Consider the following 19,933-nt stretch of genomic DNA (forward strand, 5'->3'; position numbering starts at 1 on the left):
GTGGGGGGTGGGGGGGGGGGCGTTGATTCTTTGTTTGTACGAAAAATAGTGTGTATGCAGATTGTTTCTCCAAATTATTGATGTCATTTAATATCTTCAAAAAGGGAGCAACGTAGATGTTCCATATCACAACATGAAAATTAACTCAATTTTATTATGTATACAAACAAAACTGTCAACTCACTTTTTGTTAAAATATAATAACAATTATTACAATGTAGGCCTGTGTATTCCTTGAAGTCTAATTATTTGATAAAAGCAACATCATTAGATCATTATAGTCTATTATTATATCCCACACGTTATACACAAATTTGTACAAAAGGCCCACATGTAGCATTGTTCTGCAAACTTACGTACATGAGCTCCTCAGAAATAATATGAACTCCAGTGGTTTGAGCAATTTCTGACAACTTAAAGTGATGTATGACAAAACTAAAGATTCAGATTCAATTTTATTTGCCAATTTAAAATGGAAATAGTATGAGTATATTTTTAACATTAAATTCTAAAATGTATATTAATAAAGTTATTACTATATAAAAATATTTAAACATACTTGAGATAATTATTTTAAAACAATCAATAAATAACGTGTATTATTTACAGAAAGACAGATAGTGAACGCTAATTTAATTTCAACTAAATATAGGAATAAAATGGATGGAATGTACAGAGAGAAAGGCTGGAATTGGAATAATGGAATTGGTGTTAATGTCTGCAATCTGGACACGAACAAGATATAGGACATAGAGAAGCACTGATGCACTATGATGGCAAAATAATTATCTCTAACAATTGGCTCTTCTACTTTCATCCATTCGTCATCAATATTAGATACTAACAAATAGCATGAGAAAGTGAAAACAAAAATATGTATATACACCAAGGTCTAACATGATAATGGTGTTGGAAAAATTGAAAAAAAAATTAAACATGGGAAAACGGAGTGAAATACTTGGTGAAATCAAAGATTTTAGAAAGTATTTTAAAGAATCAGCCTTTGGTAAAAAATGCAGCGACCGACAGAGGGCGCAGTATTTGAAAAATTAAAATTGTCATCCCTTGTAATTGTAGACTTCATTCATTCAATCGCCGGAAAAAATAAACTTTAGTTAAAAGTATTTATATCAGTTTAGTCAACTTTAGATTGATTAATAAATAAAAAATAAAATAATAAAATATACTATAGCTCATAGTGAACTTAATAAAACAAAACTCATTTGACTTCTTCTTGTCAATTTGATCATTTTTTAACAGTTTTTTCAGGTAAATAATTTTGTTTTATTACATTTTTTGTCAAAGTGAATAACTATAATGTGACAATAAAGTGGTTTATTCAGGGAGTTGTAAAATAAATTTTACAACTCCCTGGTTTATTCAACAACAACATAATTAAAAAAGTTATTTTTTATGGGGACAACTCTATCTGGTGATGATATGGAAAAAAGATCTTAAGATCTGTAATTGCGCCACCTACCGGAAATGACGCATTGTTTTTTTTTCTCGCTGATCTAGGCCTAGCCTTCACTCTTGATGTAAATACACACTCAAAAGTCTGAATTTTCTGTGGGAAGTTCAGCGTTATTTGTTATTGGATGGACGGTGAGTTAGACATTTATTTGTAGACTTACGATATCCGTAGTATTTTGTTTTATTATGCAGCCTGTGCTTATCATATGACATAAAATTAAAATAACATAAAGACTCCAGAGACCAAGCTAGGCTAGCTAGGCGTAGGGGCCTACAGTACAGGCCTAGTACCTGGTGCGGTTAAGTAGGTCTAGGCTAGGCCGCGTTTACCTGAGAATGTCAGTGAAGAGTATGTTGGACCTAGGCCTAGCTTTATCATCTGATAGCTAGTATGTTAGGTTTGTTGATTGGCTAGGCGAAGTTTGTCAATTATAAATGACCACCCGGGGCCTTCATAATCATTCATAATCATATATTTTTGTTAAATCCACCTTTTTAACGAAACGAAAGACATCTTCGATTGTTGTTGACAAACACAATGCTGTGCAGGGAAGCGTAACCAACAAAAATAAAATAGCGTTTTCATGGGATTTCAGGACCCCATGTTAATTAAAAAATCATAACACTTATGAATTGAGGGTCGTATGAGAAAACAATGTTATTGTAAAATGATTTTGATTCGTTCTCTTGTTTATTTCTGTTTATTTGTGTGATAAAGTCACTAAAAGATGATACTGTTATAATGGCTTTTTCATATTCTTATGCTCATATCATTTTTCATGATATAGACATTATGCGCAGCATATTACCAACAGAAATAACATAATGTGTCTTAGTCAAGTACATTTTTGGAGAACAAATATTAATACTTTTAAATCATTCTTTAACGAACAGTTGTACAGTATGGATATAGGCCTAGTATGGATATTTCAAATTTAAGTAATCTATGTTTAGGAAATTAAAACAAATTTTCTTTGTCTAGGCCTTAAAACTATAATACATTTTTGAATAAGAATTTCAGTAATTTACAGAATATACCAAATTCCTAAAACATCTTTATTTAAACAAAATTCAATCTACTGTATTATTCCTAAGTTTAAAACTGAATATTGTTATATTTTGGAATAAATTGTGGAACGTGTAAAAATAAATCCATATTTGCTATTAATAAAAATATGAAAGCCGTTAACAAATTATTAACAAAATACTAATATTCTATCTTACAGTAGTATAAATTCCTATAATTCATTTTTGTTGGCCTTTTCTATATCATTGTCTGGTTTTATTCATATCATTTCATGGTTGACCAACGACGTTCTCGGTTCTGTTGTGTTGATCTTATCTCACGATCTGATCTCTATTGTTGCAAATTGAATTAACGTTGTTGTCTGCAAAAATACCCCGCAGTTGGATATGTTCAACTGCAGCCTACATGTTTTGTATTGTTCTTGGGTGCTTGGGAAATTGTGAAACAGTGAATGCTGTGATATGAATCACCGGGAAAAAGAATACATTTAGATTTGTATGCATAGAGAATATTTCAAATTGTTTGCTCAACCTACAGTCAATCATTAGACCATGACATTAGGAACATACATTCATTTAAATTGCTACAATGTGTATTCCTTTCTCAAAACAAGGGATATGGGTCATTTTCACAGACAGACAGACCGAGTGTGTTTGCATCATTGGCAAAACTCTGGTCATGTTAATATCACATTACCAATTGGCCTGTCATAATAATTAATACAGTACAAAACGATTACCTGTACAAAAAAACTGAACTATTACAGAATATAATGAATTTGTTTCAAGTAAATATAGTGGTACAAATGAGGCATCCAGCTGTTGTAAAGAAATTGGTCTAAAACGAATTTTTAGCTCCAAAAATAGCTTTATAACTTTATAGCCAAGATTTCAAATCTACCCCAGCTCAATTTTCATCGGTCGTTTGTTTTAGGTGGAGAGAGAGGAAAAGTTTTAAAAGCTGTATCACACTTTATTTTACCCAAGACAAATACATGGGTGTAATTATCCCATTTGATTCAGATTTCGATTATCAAAAAACGCCGACAGGAATGAATTAACTCGGGCTCTTAATAAGGACTAGGCCTAGTCCAGTTTAATTTTACTGGGCAAGTGGGACTGCCATGTTTTAGCGCATTTGATTCAGATTTTCATTATCAAAAATTGAAAAAAAAGTAAATTATGTCGGGGCTCTTAATAAGGACTAGGCCTAGCCCAGTTTAGTTTTACTTGGCAAGTGGGACTGTCATGTTTTAGCGCATTTGATTCAGATTTCCATTATCAAAAAGTGAATTAAGTCGGGGCTCTTAATAAGGCCTAGCCCAGTTTAGTTTTACTGGGCAAGTGGGACTGCCATGTTTTAGCACACTAACTCTATCCACACCATTTTGTTGCTAACAAGACATATGATGACTAATGATAAAGTGTGTGGAATTCTGTTTATTGTTGAACTAGTCTGGCTTTTGTTTTTCCTTTCTATGAATTTGTTGAAGGTGAAGGCCAATCGTTGTTCTGACATTATTTTTTCCCCTAAATTAAATTTTGTAATACAATACTTAGAATTACAATTAACTTTTCCATTTAAAATATAAACAATTGAAATATTAACAACAAAATAATAAAAACATTTCAAATGTCTTTCCTATTTCTATTTTGTTGACTACTACAGTAGCTATTTATCATGGTATAATTATGCAGGTGATTTCCAGTATATTATTTCCTGTACAAAGTAAATAGTACAATGGTATCACAGTCTATACAGTAGTATTATTACTAGTATAGTATACTATTATTACTGTATTTTCTAGAATTTACTGAACATTTGTTTAAAACATAGAAAATTTCAGAATGAGTGTGTAGTTGTATTCTTCTTGTACTATATGTTCCAAACTATTTTAATAAATATATATATTTTTTTTTTTTCAGGTCACATGACCATTGGAGTGATGTCATTGATCAGCTAGTGTGTGCCACACCTACTAATGTTACAGACTGATATAAGCCAGGTGATTCTGTCTCCATTTTCAAACCGCTTTTTACCTCTTTTTACCTCTTTTTAGTTTTTTCCATCGTCAAGTTCTTATGCCTAGAAACTATAACAATTACTATGGCAACTACTACAATGGCCGCCAGCAGCAACAGCGACGAAACTGGCGAGGTCGTTATGAAGACGGCGATCTTGAATGGGACAATTATGATTTGGGAAGTGGAGGACAACGCAACGTAAAAGACAAACGTTACCATAATCGTAACAATCCGAATCATTTTCACCGCTACTCCAACTTCCCGTCGTCGACTGACTCGGAATTGGAATGGGATGATTATGATCTACGACAGAAACAAGAAGAGTGCTTAGAAGGGCTGGAGTCAATATTACCTTTGGTTCGACATTTTTCTTTTGCATTTTTGCACCTTGTTCAACTGTTTTTTCTACGATCCACTGTTATCAGTAACAAAAAAATACTAATAAACTCATCAATAACACTAATAAGAGCAATATAATATTTTCACTGCTGTACAGTATAATACAAATAATAATAGTGTGACTCCTCAATGTGTTAATAATAATACTTTCTTGTACTTCTGGGGTCAACAAGGTCCCTTTCAAACACATTACAAACCCATAATTCAACTACTAATTACAAACAATGTGATACTGTTGGCAGTTCTTGTGGTTTGAGTTTATTGCTATGTAACAATTAACATAATTTTCAGTTTTATTTTATGTTACTTTGTAGTGCATGTATTGTTGGAAAAAATTGAAACCTTTTAAAATTATTTCTTCAGGTAGTAGATGTTTAGATACAGATAAGAGAAATCATTTCCAACTAATTGCATTTACAGCAGTTACCATAAAACATTATTATTTTAGTATCTGTAATAAAAATACTAAATTCTAATGTTATTATAATGTAAATGTTTTTAAATGATGAAAATATCTGCTTATGTACTGTAGTCGATAATTAGAATTGGAAGTCCAATTAATGAGTTTTCCTTTGAAATAAGGTAGGAAATTAAATTGAATTTGTTGATGTTGGTAGTTTTTGTCCATACTCCACTGTTGGCAAACATCCAAAAATAGTTTAAATGACCTTTGACCTTCCTAATAAAACGTCCTCTTGGGTATAAATTATAGAAATTAATTTTTTTTTAAACAAAGAAGGTACTGTAACTCAAGGCTGTTTTTAGTATTTACCGAAAATAGATCAACAATTTTCTTTTTTTAACTTCTAAAACATGATTGTAAACAGATTAGATTGAACTAGAAACAACAGGTTTCTAAAATGAAACCATTTAAGATGATATTAAACAAATGTATTTAGTTAAAAACATAGTTACTTAGACACTGTTAATTAATGCAAAAGGTTGATTGTTAATGTTACTTCTTTTTTTCTGGTGTATGTTTGGATATTTTCATATTCTGGAGCTTTCGGTTTATGACAGCTGGCGACCCAACTGGGTCAGGTCAATCGATGTGTCGTGGGTCGGCTTCTAAACCTAGAAACGATCAAACTGTTAGGAGAGCGGGAGTGAAGAAACGCATAGCAAAATCCACGCATGCGCACAGGGAATTAACATTTGGTTATTGTTCGTTGCCAATTGAATAGATCTACAGTATATTTATAGGCTCCTCATACAGCTCCATGTCTCTTATCTTCAAGTTCTAATATAAAGCAAAGTCAATCTCAAAAGTTTTTGTAATTTGTTGTAAATGTTTTTATTTCCATTCTTGTCATGCATCTTTGGACAGTGAGGTTTGTTGGGCAGAAGGCTAAGCTGTAATTGAATAAATTACCACAAACTATATTGAATGTCCCCTGAACCTTTTATGATTTAATACCTTATTCCTTTCTTCTTCTCTTGGGATTAAGTGAAATGCTTGTTCTTTCTTTGTTGAAATAGGAAAAGGAAAAGTGTGGTTAAAATGCTGATTAGTTTTAAAAAATAAAATAAGTTTTTCATGGTTTGGAAGTCTTACATTTTTGAAAAATTTTTTATCGATGTTATAACCTGGACTTTTAAATCTTTCTGTTATAAATCTGCTTTAACCAAGCTTTTGAATTTCGCCTCACATTAGTCTGAGATGCAATTTCTCAAAATGTATTTTTCCCCTAAAAAATGTAAAATTTTAAAATCAGAAAATTGTTTTTTTTTTAATTTTTAGATCCAGTTTTTGGCCAAATGAAAAAAAAAAATTATTACGTGACTTAAAATTGCATTTCAAAACATTTTTTAAGGGATACAATAATATATCTTTAACATTTAATGTTTTATTTATGTCATCTTTAACTTATTTCATTTTTTTCTTTTCTTTTAATTTTCCCTCTTATTACTGGATCTTCCTTGCATGGCAGGCTTTACTAAGGTAACATTATCATGTTGATCCATGTAGCATTGTGTTTCCAAGGTAACATCCGTGTACACCCAATGTATACTGTTAAAAAGTAATGCCTCTATGTTGTGCTGTATGCCTTGCATTTAAAATGTTTATTTTTAATATTTATTTTCATTAAAACAAATTCAACATTTTTTTTTTCATTTTCCAAACACACTTATCAATCAAAACATGTTCATTGATATAATAATTGTGTCCCTTTAGAAGGAATAATTATGTGATTGGTTTTGTTAAATTGTTTATATATTATTATTTATTATATGATTTATATCATAATTTGTTGTTGTTGCTGTCCAGTGTATGTTTCTTATTGTTTCTGCCCAGACTTTCCTGTGTCTTATGTGTTTTGTTTCTCATCTAGTATGTCTTTGCACTACTGTATTTTTTCTTGTTTCTGTTAAAATTCTGAAATGTATTCGTTTTTGTTGTTTCTGTCTTGTTGTGTCTTAAATGTGTTAATTTTCTTTCTGGTTGTTTTTATCTTGTTTCTTGGTGTTTCTATCTTTTGTCTTAAATGTGTTCCATTATTGTTTCTTGTTGTTTGTCAGGTGATTTTTCTTTTCTTTTTCGTTTTTGTTTCTTTGTTTTTTGTTTGCAGCATTCTTGACAATGTTGTAGCTGTAACCTGTCAGTAATGCATGTTTTCATATACTATTCTTCTATTTTAGTTCACAACCTCTGTTTACAGTTATTTTCCGTGACTCTGCAAGAATTCATGATACTTTGACCCTAAACCACTCACCACCACATTGTACTTTACTTTAATAAGATGCATGTGATTTTCATTTATATTTCCCTCTGTTTATTCTCTCGTCTATCTTTAATTTAAGAATTTTCTAAACTTTTAAGAGTACCTCTTTCAACACAAACATAATATAACACATAAAGAAACCTATTGGTTTTTTGTCTTTATTATCAATTAGTAATAACAGTCTTTATCTAGGTCTAACTAATGGAACTTTTCAGGCACTCAATTTGGCAAAAACTATGTGAGACGGACTAGGGGAAAAGCATAACCCCCTTCTACTGTATTTTATCCAAATTTAATTACTAATTTAATTACGGTATTCATTCCTTGGTTTCCTAATAATATGTCTAATTTATTTTTCTACTATAAAAGTAAAAGATAAGATAGTATTGTTCAATTTTGTTTATTTTATAGGGATGATCTTGGTATTGTTTTGTGAGGTTCGATATACTTTATTTAGGGATCTTATTGAAAATGTGTAAACAAGTGTCTAGGCCTACTGAACATGATGCATTTCAAACTCTCTGATTTTCAACATTGCAAATTACTCAAAAATACTTTTGACTACTATACATTTTTTTTTATTTCTAAATGCTAGACATTAATTTATACATTTTAAAATTAAGAGATGCTTACTATATTATATAACTTGAAATGAAATAAAATTTAATGACAAAAAAGATTCAGAACCATCATGGAACCATTCTCAAAAACAACTAAGTAAAATTAACAACTAAATAAAATAAAATACAAAGCACAAAAGGGTGAGAGGAAATACTTATAAACATTTTAAGGTATTTGATTTAATCCAATGTTAAAGGGAAAAAATAAAATGCTATTTATTTATAAACTCAAAAAGACAATGTTTGTACAGAAGTTCAATAAATATAAAGTTTATATCTATAATGATGTTGTATATCATTGAACAGTCTGATTTAAATATTGTAATAGATTGTTATCATTACACTCTTGGGGATCTAATCTTGGAGTCTGATCTACTCTTGACTATTTCCCCAACCCTGGATGCGTTAGTCAGACCACTCAAATGCACCAGTTAAATATGATGCACCATTTAAATAATGATGACATCTGTCTGTTGTAGAAGACAGTTAATGCTGGCCTCCAGCCAGACTGTCTGTCAGTGTACCATGGTAGGAAAAAAATCACCTAATTTCTTCATTTTAACATTGAATTTTTTCCCAACTAAAAGACTAATATTTAAAATTGAAAATATACCGGATATAATGATGTATATACTTTCATAAAAAAAAAATTTGGTTCATTTCTGAAAAACGTCTTTACAATTTTGTAATTATATCAGCTGCTGCTTTTACATATTTTTTTTGAGAGCTTTTCATACTTACGCACCGAATTGTTTAAGGTGATGTCGTGAATAATGTTGCTGAACTTTTGACAGCATAGTAGAATTAAAAGATAAACTTGAGTTTTATGACAACATTTTTGGCAAACATGTTTCGTTGTTACGCCGAACAACATCATCAGTGCAATGACATTTGATCTTAGACGTTCTAGCTATGAATATATATATTTGTTTTTTCCCCTTTGCATTACTATGTTTGATCTTATTGGAGTGGTGTAACTTTATTTTAAATGTCAGTAAAATTTTTGTGACCTAATGGACACAGTAGGTAGATATGTGTAGGAAAAATGCCAACGATGCATCGACTATGGTAATTCAGTATTAGTTCTAGAGACAGTCAATCAGTTGTTAAAAGTGATGATATCCATTCGGTCGTGTTTTGGGACAGTATGGTACAAATTATGACTATAGAAATGCTTTAATGTAGAATGTCAATCAATGACAGGGAGTAGGAATGCTAGTTGACCATACCCAGTAATGTTTTGATCATTTAGGAAGTGATCATGTACAGTACCATTAAATGGTTTATGTTGAAAACGAAACTAAAACTGGCATGCACAATGTTTGTAGCAAATATAATTAACTAATAGTTGAATGAACTGTAAATTTGCTTTATTTTTACAGCAAAACTATCTCAACCAGTTTAGAATGGAATACAATAGACAGATGTTTTGCCCTACTCTGACGTAATTTGTACTTTATACTAAGTACAGTGAGAATACTAAGGCTAGTAATCTGGAGCTTGTGGGTTCGAGTTCCACCCGAGACAATTACTCGACAAACAGCCTGATGCAAACCTACTCTACAGTAGTTACAAATAATTAATTATAGTCTACCGTATGCTATAATATAAGAGAGAACGTTTGTACGTCTTTTCCTAAAATACAAATTCTTGTGAATTGTACTGGGAAGGTTTTAAACAACATTTTAAAAATACCTGTGCTGATAACCGCTTTGTGGCAGATAACTTTTCTATTTAAGATATGAAATATATCTCAACCTGAGAAAATAATACGATAGACTTTAAGTAGTAATTATGATCTATGAGAGAAAGAGAGTTTGTATGTTTGTTCTTACAAATTCTTGTGAATTGTACTGAGAAGGTTTTAAAAAACATTTTAAAAATACCTGTGCTGGTAACCGCTTTGTGGCAGGTATCTACTACTGTACAGTAATCAATAGAAAACATTACCAGTATATTAATTATCTATAAAGCTTTGATATTAGAAGTAGCTGGTGTAGAAATCATGACCAATGACTGTAGTTTCATATTTTATCATTTCTTTCTGGAGTGTTATTTACAGGTGCTTAAAATATTTTGTTGATTACTGTACTTAACATACTGTAGAATGCTGAAATATTGTGTTTGATTTTACACTAGGTAACTGTAGTAGGCAACTCATTAGAAATTTACTATACTGTAGGGTAGATTTGTGGCACATTTTCTTGTTCACTAGTAGTAGTATGTTAAATTGTGATTCTGGGTTCAAGCCAATTTTGTATTTTAGTTCAAGCAAGATCTTGTGTTTTTCTGCAGTATATAACCTTATCACATTTCTCTGCTCAGGTTGTTGTTGTTGCTCTCTCCCTCTCTTTAAAATGTTATGGTGACATTGTATTCTTTAGTCTCTCTCTATCTATCCTTCTCTTCAACATCCAGCTCTAAACAGATTGTTGCTAACTTAATTTAACATAATTGTTTGGTTATTAATTGATCTTGTGGATTCATTATTTGATAAATAAAATAAAAATAATACTATTAATAAAATAAAAATATTTGATTACAATAAAATACAACATTATTGCCCAATAAAATGATGGAAATCATATTGCTCATTGAAAAGCATGTGTTGTGTGGTATCATTTTACGCATGATGCATGAAAAATTTAAAAAAATAGACAACAACCATTAATTGACATAAACCTGTATGTAACAATTCGAAAAAATAAATGCACTAGTAACAGTATGTTTTTTTTAAAATAAATATATTTATTGTTGAAACATGGACAGGTTACATTTTTTGTGCAATGCAAGATGAACACAGATCAATTATAAGCACCTGTCCACACCACTTCAAATGTTAATTATTAACCAACCATTAGATTTGATCCCAGCAAGTTTATAAAGTTTCAACATGTGGTTTACCAATGCGGGATAATTACACTGTTTTTCATTTTTTATATTTTTGTATCTTCACAGCTAAACGAATTAAATAAAGCTCCACGATTTCATGGAAATTTCAACTCAAGGGGTCGTTACAACAGATCATATGGACGCTATCATGATGATATACGAATGCGTCGTTTTAAAATTAATCAGGACTATTTTGTCTTAAACGGATATTCAAGTCTTTCACATAACTGGGAAAATAATCGTGGAAATAAGCATTATAATAATAATAGACGGAATGGTTATGACCGACATAATGGTTACGACAGATACGGATATAAGCGAGATGGAGGTCGTCCTGACCAGAAATTCTACAGTGCACGGGATCGTATAGGTCGTCCATCAAATTTGCCGATTGATGATTGGTTAATGAGCAACACGTTTAGTCTGATGCAAAACAAGCGACGTTTAAAGGATGTTAATTTATATACGTTATCGCCGCAAGATTTAGAACCGTATGACTCTTCGCAAAATGGATCTGTAGCCGATCTTAGTGATTTAGGCTTGTGTAAGTGTAGATTTGGAAATAATGCTTTTAACAACTATCAAACCACGCAAATACATGTTAGAAATAGATTGTGTGATCAGTACAATCCGCGCCCTTCATCGCCTGATAATTACCACTGCGATTGCTATCAACTTTGCAATAATCTCAATTCGCATCATCCATTTTGTGGCGAATGCCAAGATAGGTATAATTTAATCAGAAATAATCCTCATAGCATTGCGTATCTTCAACATATACAACAGTACAGTTTGTACTGGGAAAAAGATTCTGATAACGACAAGATGTTTGGGTTCAAAAAACGTCGTAAGAAGGAGGGCCTCGATAAACTTTCACCCGAGGCATTCGGCCCACAGCAAGGCAATGTTAAGTATAGGGGCGGTAGTTGTAGTAGTAGTGTTGTTAGTAGAGATTCTTATGAAGACGATACTGATATATGTACTTGTGTGCAATTAGATCATAACTTACATACTGTTGAATTTCATTCTAACACTTCTCACAAAACTCTCTGTCACCACTGTTATGGGAAACAGGATAACAAAGTTGATGTAGATCTAGAACTAACCAACAGCTTTTGTAAGGGTGGTTCTGGAAGTAGTCCAGATTTCTTGGGTGCATCTCAAGGTGATCATCTGGTTTTGGGTTCTTCCGGTGACCCTGCTTCCTTGGTGTCGGAAACTGCTGATAGGTGTCTTCGTCAACGACCGGAATCGTTTTATTCGACTTGCACTATATCAGGTAGAAAGCTTAATTCACATTGCTTGCTTGCTTCCGATTCTAACATCGCAAAGTACGATACCATTCATAATATCACTTCTTCAAACATTAATACTGGTGGAGGTTCATTTCATTTTTCACTTAATAATAGACCTTTAACACCACCAGAGCATGACTCAACTAATGCATCTATCTTTACTAGTAGATATACCGATGATGGAAATGATTCTAAAGCAAAATCTGATTCAGCAACAGAAACTAACAAACCTGACTTTACAGTCAAAAGTACAGTCAGAACCGACGTTAATGAATCAAAGGAAAGTCTGATTGATTGTGACGATAACTTCGAAACTAGTATGGACACGCGTTCTGATGACGCTAACATATTTGAAGTGAAAGATATTGATGTCTCCGATTGCCTTATGATAAATGCTTCAAACGACTTTGCCTGTCAGGCTACCAAAGAACCTAATATATTGGTTACTAATTTAAAGGACAGTCATTCAGTTACTGAGGAACTAATACTACTAACCAATAATACAGGAGTGCACACAACTAAACATGATACTAAGCATGCTTGCTTGACTACCAGTGAGATTAGCATAGAAAATAAGGTTGCACCTGACTCATTCACTAAACCATGTATTGAGCACGCACCTACATTCCAGTCGTCTGCCACTGGTTCTTTGCAGACATCCATTTTAGGGCCTAGCTTCTTTTCAGATGATGACCTAGGATTGGATCTGTCGGTTGGCAGAAGTGCTGATGGTGATGACGATACAGTCAGTTTGACTAGTGTCGCAAGTTTAGCTGATGGTACGTTTTTAGCATGCATATTTTTTTTTGTGTCTATTTTATCCATCTCCAGTCCTCAAAATCAGCTTATCAACTTTTCATTTGATTGCCGTTCTCAACCTTTTATCAATTGCTTTATCAACTTTTTACCAATTAGCTTTAAGCTCTGTCTACACTATCAAACTAGTTTGCCAAAAAGTGTGATGAACCCAAATATGGTAGTGATATGCCCAGATATCATGTCCATATATGGGCACATCACATTTTTTTGTCGCATAAAGTTTGATAGTGTAGACATAGTTTTACACTAAACTTTTCATTGATTGGCCTATTTGACTCAAAAGCCCAGACCAGAATATAGTAAAAGTTTCTTTATATTTAAACCATTATTGTTCCAGCTTCTACAACGCCTCTATTTGCCAACTTTACATCATCTAATGATTTAAAGGGTTATTTTAAAATTCAACTTTTAGATAATGGGTTAGGAAAGAAAGCAAAGGCAAAGAAAGCCAAGAAGAGGAAGCGAAAGGGTGGAGAAAAAGGATGTGAAGCCACGGAGAATGACGATGGAAATAAAAACAAAAAAGTTGCACCAAATTTTTTCGTGGCAGTACAAGTTTCAAATCCAAAGGTTAGATAGTTTTTGAAATTTAAATAAATGAGATAAAATAATTTTAGCGGTGCTGTATAAACTGGGGTGTGCATTAGTTTGAATTTATTCTGGTTTATTGAACAAAAAAAGTACAAAACTTAGTGGCGTTAATTTACATCAATTAAATTTAATAAGTAGACAAATTAAGATATAGTATACCAGTATATAACATATAGCAATAACAGTGGTCTCAATCCTTGGTTGGTAAGGCCTGCTTAAAATCCTGCAAATACTATCTGCTGTCTGTTTTCTATCTAGCATTATACCTTTGCTAAAATATCTAAATCTTGAATCTTTTCACCCTGTCTGTTTATATATACATTTATATAGTTTTTTTGTTTCAATATTCTCAATTTGTGATTTGACATAGTTACCAATGCTATTTTTCTTTTCTTTACTTCTGTCTAGATCCAACGATCTCTGCGGCAAGTGCAGAATCACGTTCTAAACTTTGATGAGAAATTAAAGGATGCAATGATACCGTTACCCACAATGCATCTCACCATCATGGTCATGCATCTTGGGAATGAAGAAGAAATTGAAAAGTGAGTGATATCAGTGATGATATTATGGCACTAGAATATTTTTTTTTTGGCCAATATAAACAAAGTTGCAACTTTTCAGAATAAGACATTTCTTAATAATTTGTTTCATTGATCAGGGCCAAAAAAGCACTGGAAGCATCCCACAAAGAGTTATCTGTGAAATTTGGTGAGGAGAAGTTACTGATCCACTTTCAAGGCTTAAGTCATTTCAACAATCAAGTTATGTTTGCCCGTATCTTAGACGATGACAGTACAATCGAGGTCTTGTATAATATTGCAGGTAGGTTTAACTGAATACAATATTATATTACCTAAATATAAGAGGCACAGTAACACATGGTATTGTAGCTTAGTTAATAATAGCCTATAGGTTAATCACAGATACAAAAGTACTACAGGATTGTATTTAATACTTTTTAGTTATACAATTATAATATAATTTGTAAAATGTATACATTCATTCATTAAATTATTTTCCTTATAAAAGTTCAAATATTTCAAAATAATGTATACAGTAAGATTTGGAGAGTTTAACAAAGAAATTGTACAAACTTTGTCGTACAAGAATTGAAACAACTATAATTTATTTCTAATTTCTAGAAACTGTCGAAAGATGTTTTAAAGAACATGGTATATCGTCAACTGGTGAGCGGGGTTTCAAACCCCACCTCACCGTAATGAAACTCTCTCGTGCTCCAAGTCTGCGGAAGAAAGGTGTACGACGCATAAAGTCGGAGGTTTATAAGGAGCATAGTAATAAATATTTTGGAGCACAGGTTATGAGAGGTCTTCAACTGTGCTCGATTACTAAACCAAAGACAGGAGACGGCTACTATGCCAAGCTTCAAGAATTCTATTTTGGAACATATGGTAATTATAAGGTTTTTAGGCACGTTGCCAAAAATTAGCAATAGCAATTTTTGTTTGGACAGAGTCCAGGATAAAAACAAAGAAACTAAAAACCAGTGTGGATGTAAAAAGTCACTTATTTTATTAAATGACAAAACAAATTAATTCTTTTTTTTGTTGTCCTGATATGCATGTGGTAATTAATTCAGGTGAGAAATGTGTAAAAAAGATACCTGGTATTTGGGAGAGGATTTGTTTTTAGCATAAATTTTTGTCGGGCTTGAGAACCTAATATTATTAACTAAGTTTACTATACTACAGATTAGAAATATATTTCAAGAATAAAGAAAATTGGTTCCTTAATAACTTCACAAATAAAAATAAAGAAAACAGTTTTAACATTTTAACATGGGTTGAAATATCAACATGCCCCTTCTGTGGCAATATTTGCCAAATAATTCACTCAATTTCTGAGTGCTTTCATTTGTTTGTTAGCACGATAGCGCCTACAAATTTCAAGTTATCAATCTGAATTTTTTTGGTGTAAATTGATACTTACAGAACATGGCTATTGAAATTCAAGGAAATCAGTTCATCAATAACTTTATTTTTTTAACACGGGCAAAATATCAACATGCGCCCTCTGCTTCACTCAGTTTCTGAGTGCTTTCACTGTTATTATCGTTTCATGCAGTGTTTAGTCATATATATTTGTATTGAGAGAGATCAATTGTATTTTTTGTCTCATAATATGGGTAATATAAATACTAATGTTTGAAATTTAGGAGAGTTGGAAGAAGAAGATGATGGAGTGGACTTGATTGGAGATCCAGTGATTGAATCAGCCAGTAATAACCAAGACTTAAATCCACTGAATGAACTTATTCAAGATCTTAAAGAACAGAAAAAGAACACAATATCAACGGTTACTGAGTCAGTCAAAAGTAAGTACCAATACTTGGAACCACTAAATAAACTTATTCAAGATCTTAAGAACACAATATCAACAGTTACTGAGTCTGTCAAAAGTAAGTACTAAGACTTAGATCCACTAAATAAACTTATTCAAGATCTTAAAGAACAGAAAAACAACACAATATCAACAGTTACTGAGTCTTGTCAATAGTAAGTACCAAGACTTGGAACCACTAAATAAACGTATTCAAGATCTTAAAGAACCGAAAAAAAAACACAATATCAACGGTTACTGAGTCTGTCAAAAGTAAGTACCAAGACTTGGAACCACTAAACAAACTTATTCAAGATCTTAAAGAACAGAAAAAGAACACAATATCAATGGTTACTGAGTCTGTCAAAAGTAAGTACCAAGACTTGGAACCACTAAATAAACTTATTCAAGATCTTAAAGAACAGAAAAAAAACACAATATCAACAGTTACTGAGTCTGTCAAAAGTAAGTACCAAGACTTGGAACCACTAAATAAACTTATTCAAGATCTTAAAGAACAGAAAAAGAACACATCAATGGTTACTGAGTCTGTCAAAAGTAAGTACCAAGACTTGGAACCACTAAATAAACTTATTCAATATCTTAAAGAACAGAAAAAGAACACAATATCAACGGTTACTGAGTCTGTCAAAAGTAAGTACCAAGACTTTGAACCATTAAATAAACTTATTCAAGATCTTAAAGAACAGAAAAAAAAACACATCAACGGTTACTGAGTCTGTCAAAACTTAGTAATGTATTCTTCAAGTAATTGCATTTATTTAGCATTATATTGCATTTAATGAAATTACTTTTTTATTTGTTTTTTTCACTGATATTTTTTCTTTTAATATTTGTTATATTTTTTAAATTTAAATAATTTTAACGAATGTCTAATTAGGATACTTAGCATGCTTGAATGTAAATTGAGATACAAAATAATTCATTTTTTTCAGAAGCTCTTAAAACGTCTGTTAAAGAAGAGGACAGCACAAGTGAATTAGTCTCTGAATCCAGCCTTGACAGAACTGCTGACCTTACAACAAGCTGTGATGATATTCCTAGTGAGGATCTAATACCACAGGAGCCTAAAGAAATAAACACTTCACCAACAGAGGGCCCTGATAAAATGTAAAAAAGAAAAAACATCATTTAAGAAACAAACAAATAAAGTAGGGACAACATCAACTGGGCGCAACAAAGAATTAATAAATACAAGAAATGTGCTCAACAAAAAAGGTAATATTTACCGAACGTGAATATTGGCTTTTTTAAGAACCACACTTGTCTTAAGCTCTGTCTACACTATCAAATTAATGTGACAAAAAATGGGATGTGACCATGGACACGATGATGTCATATCACTACCATATTTAGGCACATCATATTTTCTTCAAACTAGTTTTATAGTGTAGACAGAGCTTTAAACAAAAAATAATTAGTAAAAACATCAACTGAAACAACTCAACAATAAAAAGAACATACGAATTGAAAGGTGCTAGCCAGGTTTAGGTTTACTGTAATCATCATTTTGTCGCCTTTCGATGTTGATGCTTGTGACCATTTCATTTGAATGAACAATTATCACATTATTATCTCATTTTATAGTATAATTATATTTCTAAATTTAAAAAAATATATTTAACTTACTTTTATAGTTAATGGGTGAGTAAATAGATCAATCAAATTTTATTTTAAATATCATTTAATTTACCGTAATAGAAATTTTTTTAAACTTTATTAGATAGAATTAATATTTTCATTTTTGTTAATTTACGTATACACTAACATTTAAATTGTAATATTATATTTCATCTTAGGTTACTAAATCAGTAGATTAGTTTTGCTGGTCAAAAAATAACAAAATAATGTATTTGTTTAAAAATGTTTAGGATTATTTTTCATTGGCAATTTGTTTTATGTTGAGGTGTACAATATAAAATTGCAGCAATGGTCTTTCAACAAATTGTATTCACACACACAGCAGCGCCCTCTATGCTGATATTCCTCGATATAAACCCTTTTTAATTTGTTTTTTGAGCTAAATCTTAATTAACTGGAATCTTCAGTTACATAATTAAGTACAGCGTGAAAAGCTAAAAAAAAATCCATCGGGTAACTTAAAATATTTATTTAACTAACCACAAATTTGTGCAACTCGTATCGTATCAAAACTTACTAAAATATTTTTATATTGCTTGCACGTCTATATATATTATTAAAGAAAGATTTAGAAAGATTATTATGAATAATTTAGAAAAGAAATTGCGTTTTAAATAATTATGAAAAAAGCCTACTAAAATGTAAAATAATTAGAAAAAGTGTGTTGTCGATTCATGATTTGTAAGTAATAACTATTTCAGTTCAAACTAAGTTATAAGAATTCAGGATTGTGTTATAGTGGTTCGTTAAAATTTCATGTTCAGGAATCATGTCCCAGATAAAAATAAAACATTATAATTATTTTAGCCGATATAGGAAAAGGCGTAATAACGCGAACAAAATCCAAGCTTCTGATGGTGCCTGGCGTAAAAGAATACTAACAGCGTAAAAAAAAAGAGAATAATTAACTAGAAACTCGAGGAAATACTGGTGTAACGTCTGCGTATAAGAGTATTACATCATAATTAATTTCACTAATGATCGTCGTTCACTGTTGAACGTAAGCTCTTTAAGAAGAGTTTCTAGATATATTGTAAATAGGATGATTGATGGTTGATAATGATGATATATGGATATCTGCAAGTGCTGTATGTACAGTATTTAATTGAGAATTATATGCACTGTTTGTTTAGCAGATATTGTCTTCTCCCTGATGTGTTTGTCACGCCGCAAACACGTGTTAAGCTTGGTTGCTACTAGGACGCAGCGCAAACACGTAATTTGACCAATCATAAGCGATGGGGTATTTGAACTGTCGATTGTGATTGGCCAACTCACTTGCGTTTGTGCTTACCTCCTTGCGTTGAGTCTTAGTGGGAACCAAGCTTTGGGAAGATGCTAGTACTGTAGCTAAGTTCCCATCATGTTTGTCATGTTTGAAATAATGTTATTACCACACCTACAGTGTAGTACTATTAACGCCATTATCTCTTCACATTAGACGAACTATAGAGTTTATAAATGTTAATTTATTTTATTCACAAAATATGTCTGGCCTTCAGTCACTCGTCCAGCTCACTCTTTACAACTTTCTTTGCTGCAAATTCACTATTTCCATACTGTTCTGTATTTTAATATTTTAGAGTATCATTACAGTAGTTAATAATTTAAGAAACTAATATTAATAATAATTTCTTTCTGTGTATGATGACGCACCTTGTTAACTTAAAAATAAACATCTTAAAATCGTTGCTGGTTTTACCAAAATCGAGCAGAAAACTCAAATAATTTAGCCAAACAGGCCTAATATTTTTGTTGGGCGTAATTTATTGACAGAGAATTATTAAATAAATTGTATGTATAGGGTTTCTTTAACTATGCAATATTATGTTAAATTTCCACTATAGTTTACAACTCAACTCGCGGTCAAAATATGCTAAAGATGCTTTTGAAAGTGCATACATTTAGTTTTGTTAACAAATTTTGATTTATTTTACCAACTCTAAAATAATGTTTATATCAATTATACTTTATTTATCAGTTTTATATTTACAGTATATATTTAATTTTTATTCCAGCAACTAAGTTGCTAAGAGGGTTATAAATTAGTCAGATTTTGATTAAA

At 31.4% G+C, this 19,933-nt stretch overlaps 1 protein-coding gene across 3 annotated transcripts; it reads left to right on the top strand.

Annotated features, from left to right (window-relative positions):
• The first annotated feature begins 1,513 nt into the window (after nt 1–1,513).
• LOC140062133 (uncharacterized) lies at nt 1,514–19,933 on the top strand. Of its 3 annotated transcripts, none has more exons than XM_072108196.1 (10): nt 1,514–1,605; nt 4,426–4,505; nt 11,225–12,437; nt 13,140–13,232; nt 13,685–13,842; nt 14,272–14,408; nt 14,525–14,688; nt 15,009–15,278; nt 16,043–16,201; nt 17,163–19,932. In XM_072108196.1, the coding sequence occupies exons 2-10, from the start codon at nt 4,482–4,484 to the stop codon at nt 17,339–17,341; spliced, it is 2,397 nt and encodes a 798-aa protein (XP_071964297.1). In that variant the 5' UTR covers nt 1,514–1,605; nt 4,426–4,481; the 3' UTR covers nt 17,342–19,932. The 3 variants fall into 3 exon arrangements, with proteins under 3 accessions (XP_071964297.1, XP_071964296.1, XP_071964298.1); XM_072108195.1 differs by having other exon boundaries at nt 1,523–1,605; nt 4,426–4,881; nt 17,163–19,933; XM_072108197.1 differs by having other exon boundaries at nt 1,525–1,605; nt 4,426–4,881; nt 11,225–11,702; nt 17,163–19,931.

Source organism: Antedon mediterranea, chromosome 11 (genome assembly GCF_964355755.1).
Source record: "Antedon mediterranea chromosome 11, ecAntMedi1.1, whole genome shotgun sequence".
Classification (NCBI taxonomy): Eukaryota; Metazoa; Echinodermata; class Crinoidea; order Comatulida; family Antedonidae; genus Antedon; species Antedon mediterranea.

What these genes read in the sequence shown, in the direction of transcription:
- LOC140062133 (XM_072108195.1), top strand. Translation starts at nt 4,582, where the DNA reads ATGCCTAGAAACTATAACAATTACTATGGCAACTACTACAATGGCCGC. An exon ending in TGGAGTCAATATTACCTTTG is followed by an intron (nt 4,882 to 11,224) that starts GTTCGACATTTT and finishes GTATCTTCACAG; the next exon opens with CTAAACGAATTAAATAAAGC. An exon ending in AATGAAGAAGAAATTGAAAA is followed by an intron (nt 14,409 to 14,524) that starts GTGAGTGATATC and finishes TTCATTGATCAG; the next exon opens with GGCCAAAAAAGCACTGGAAG.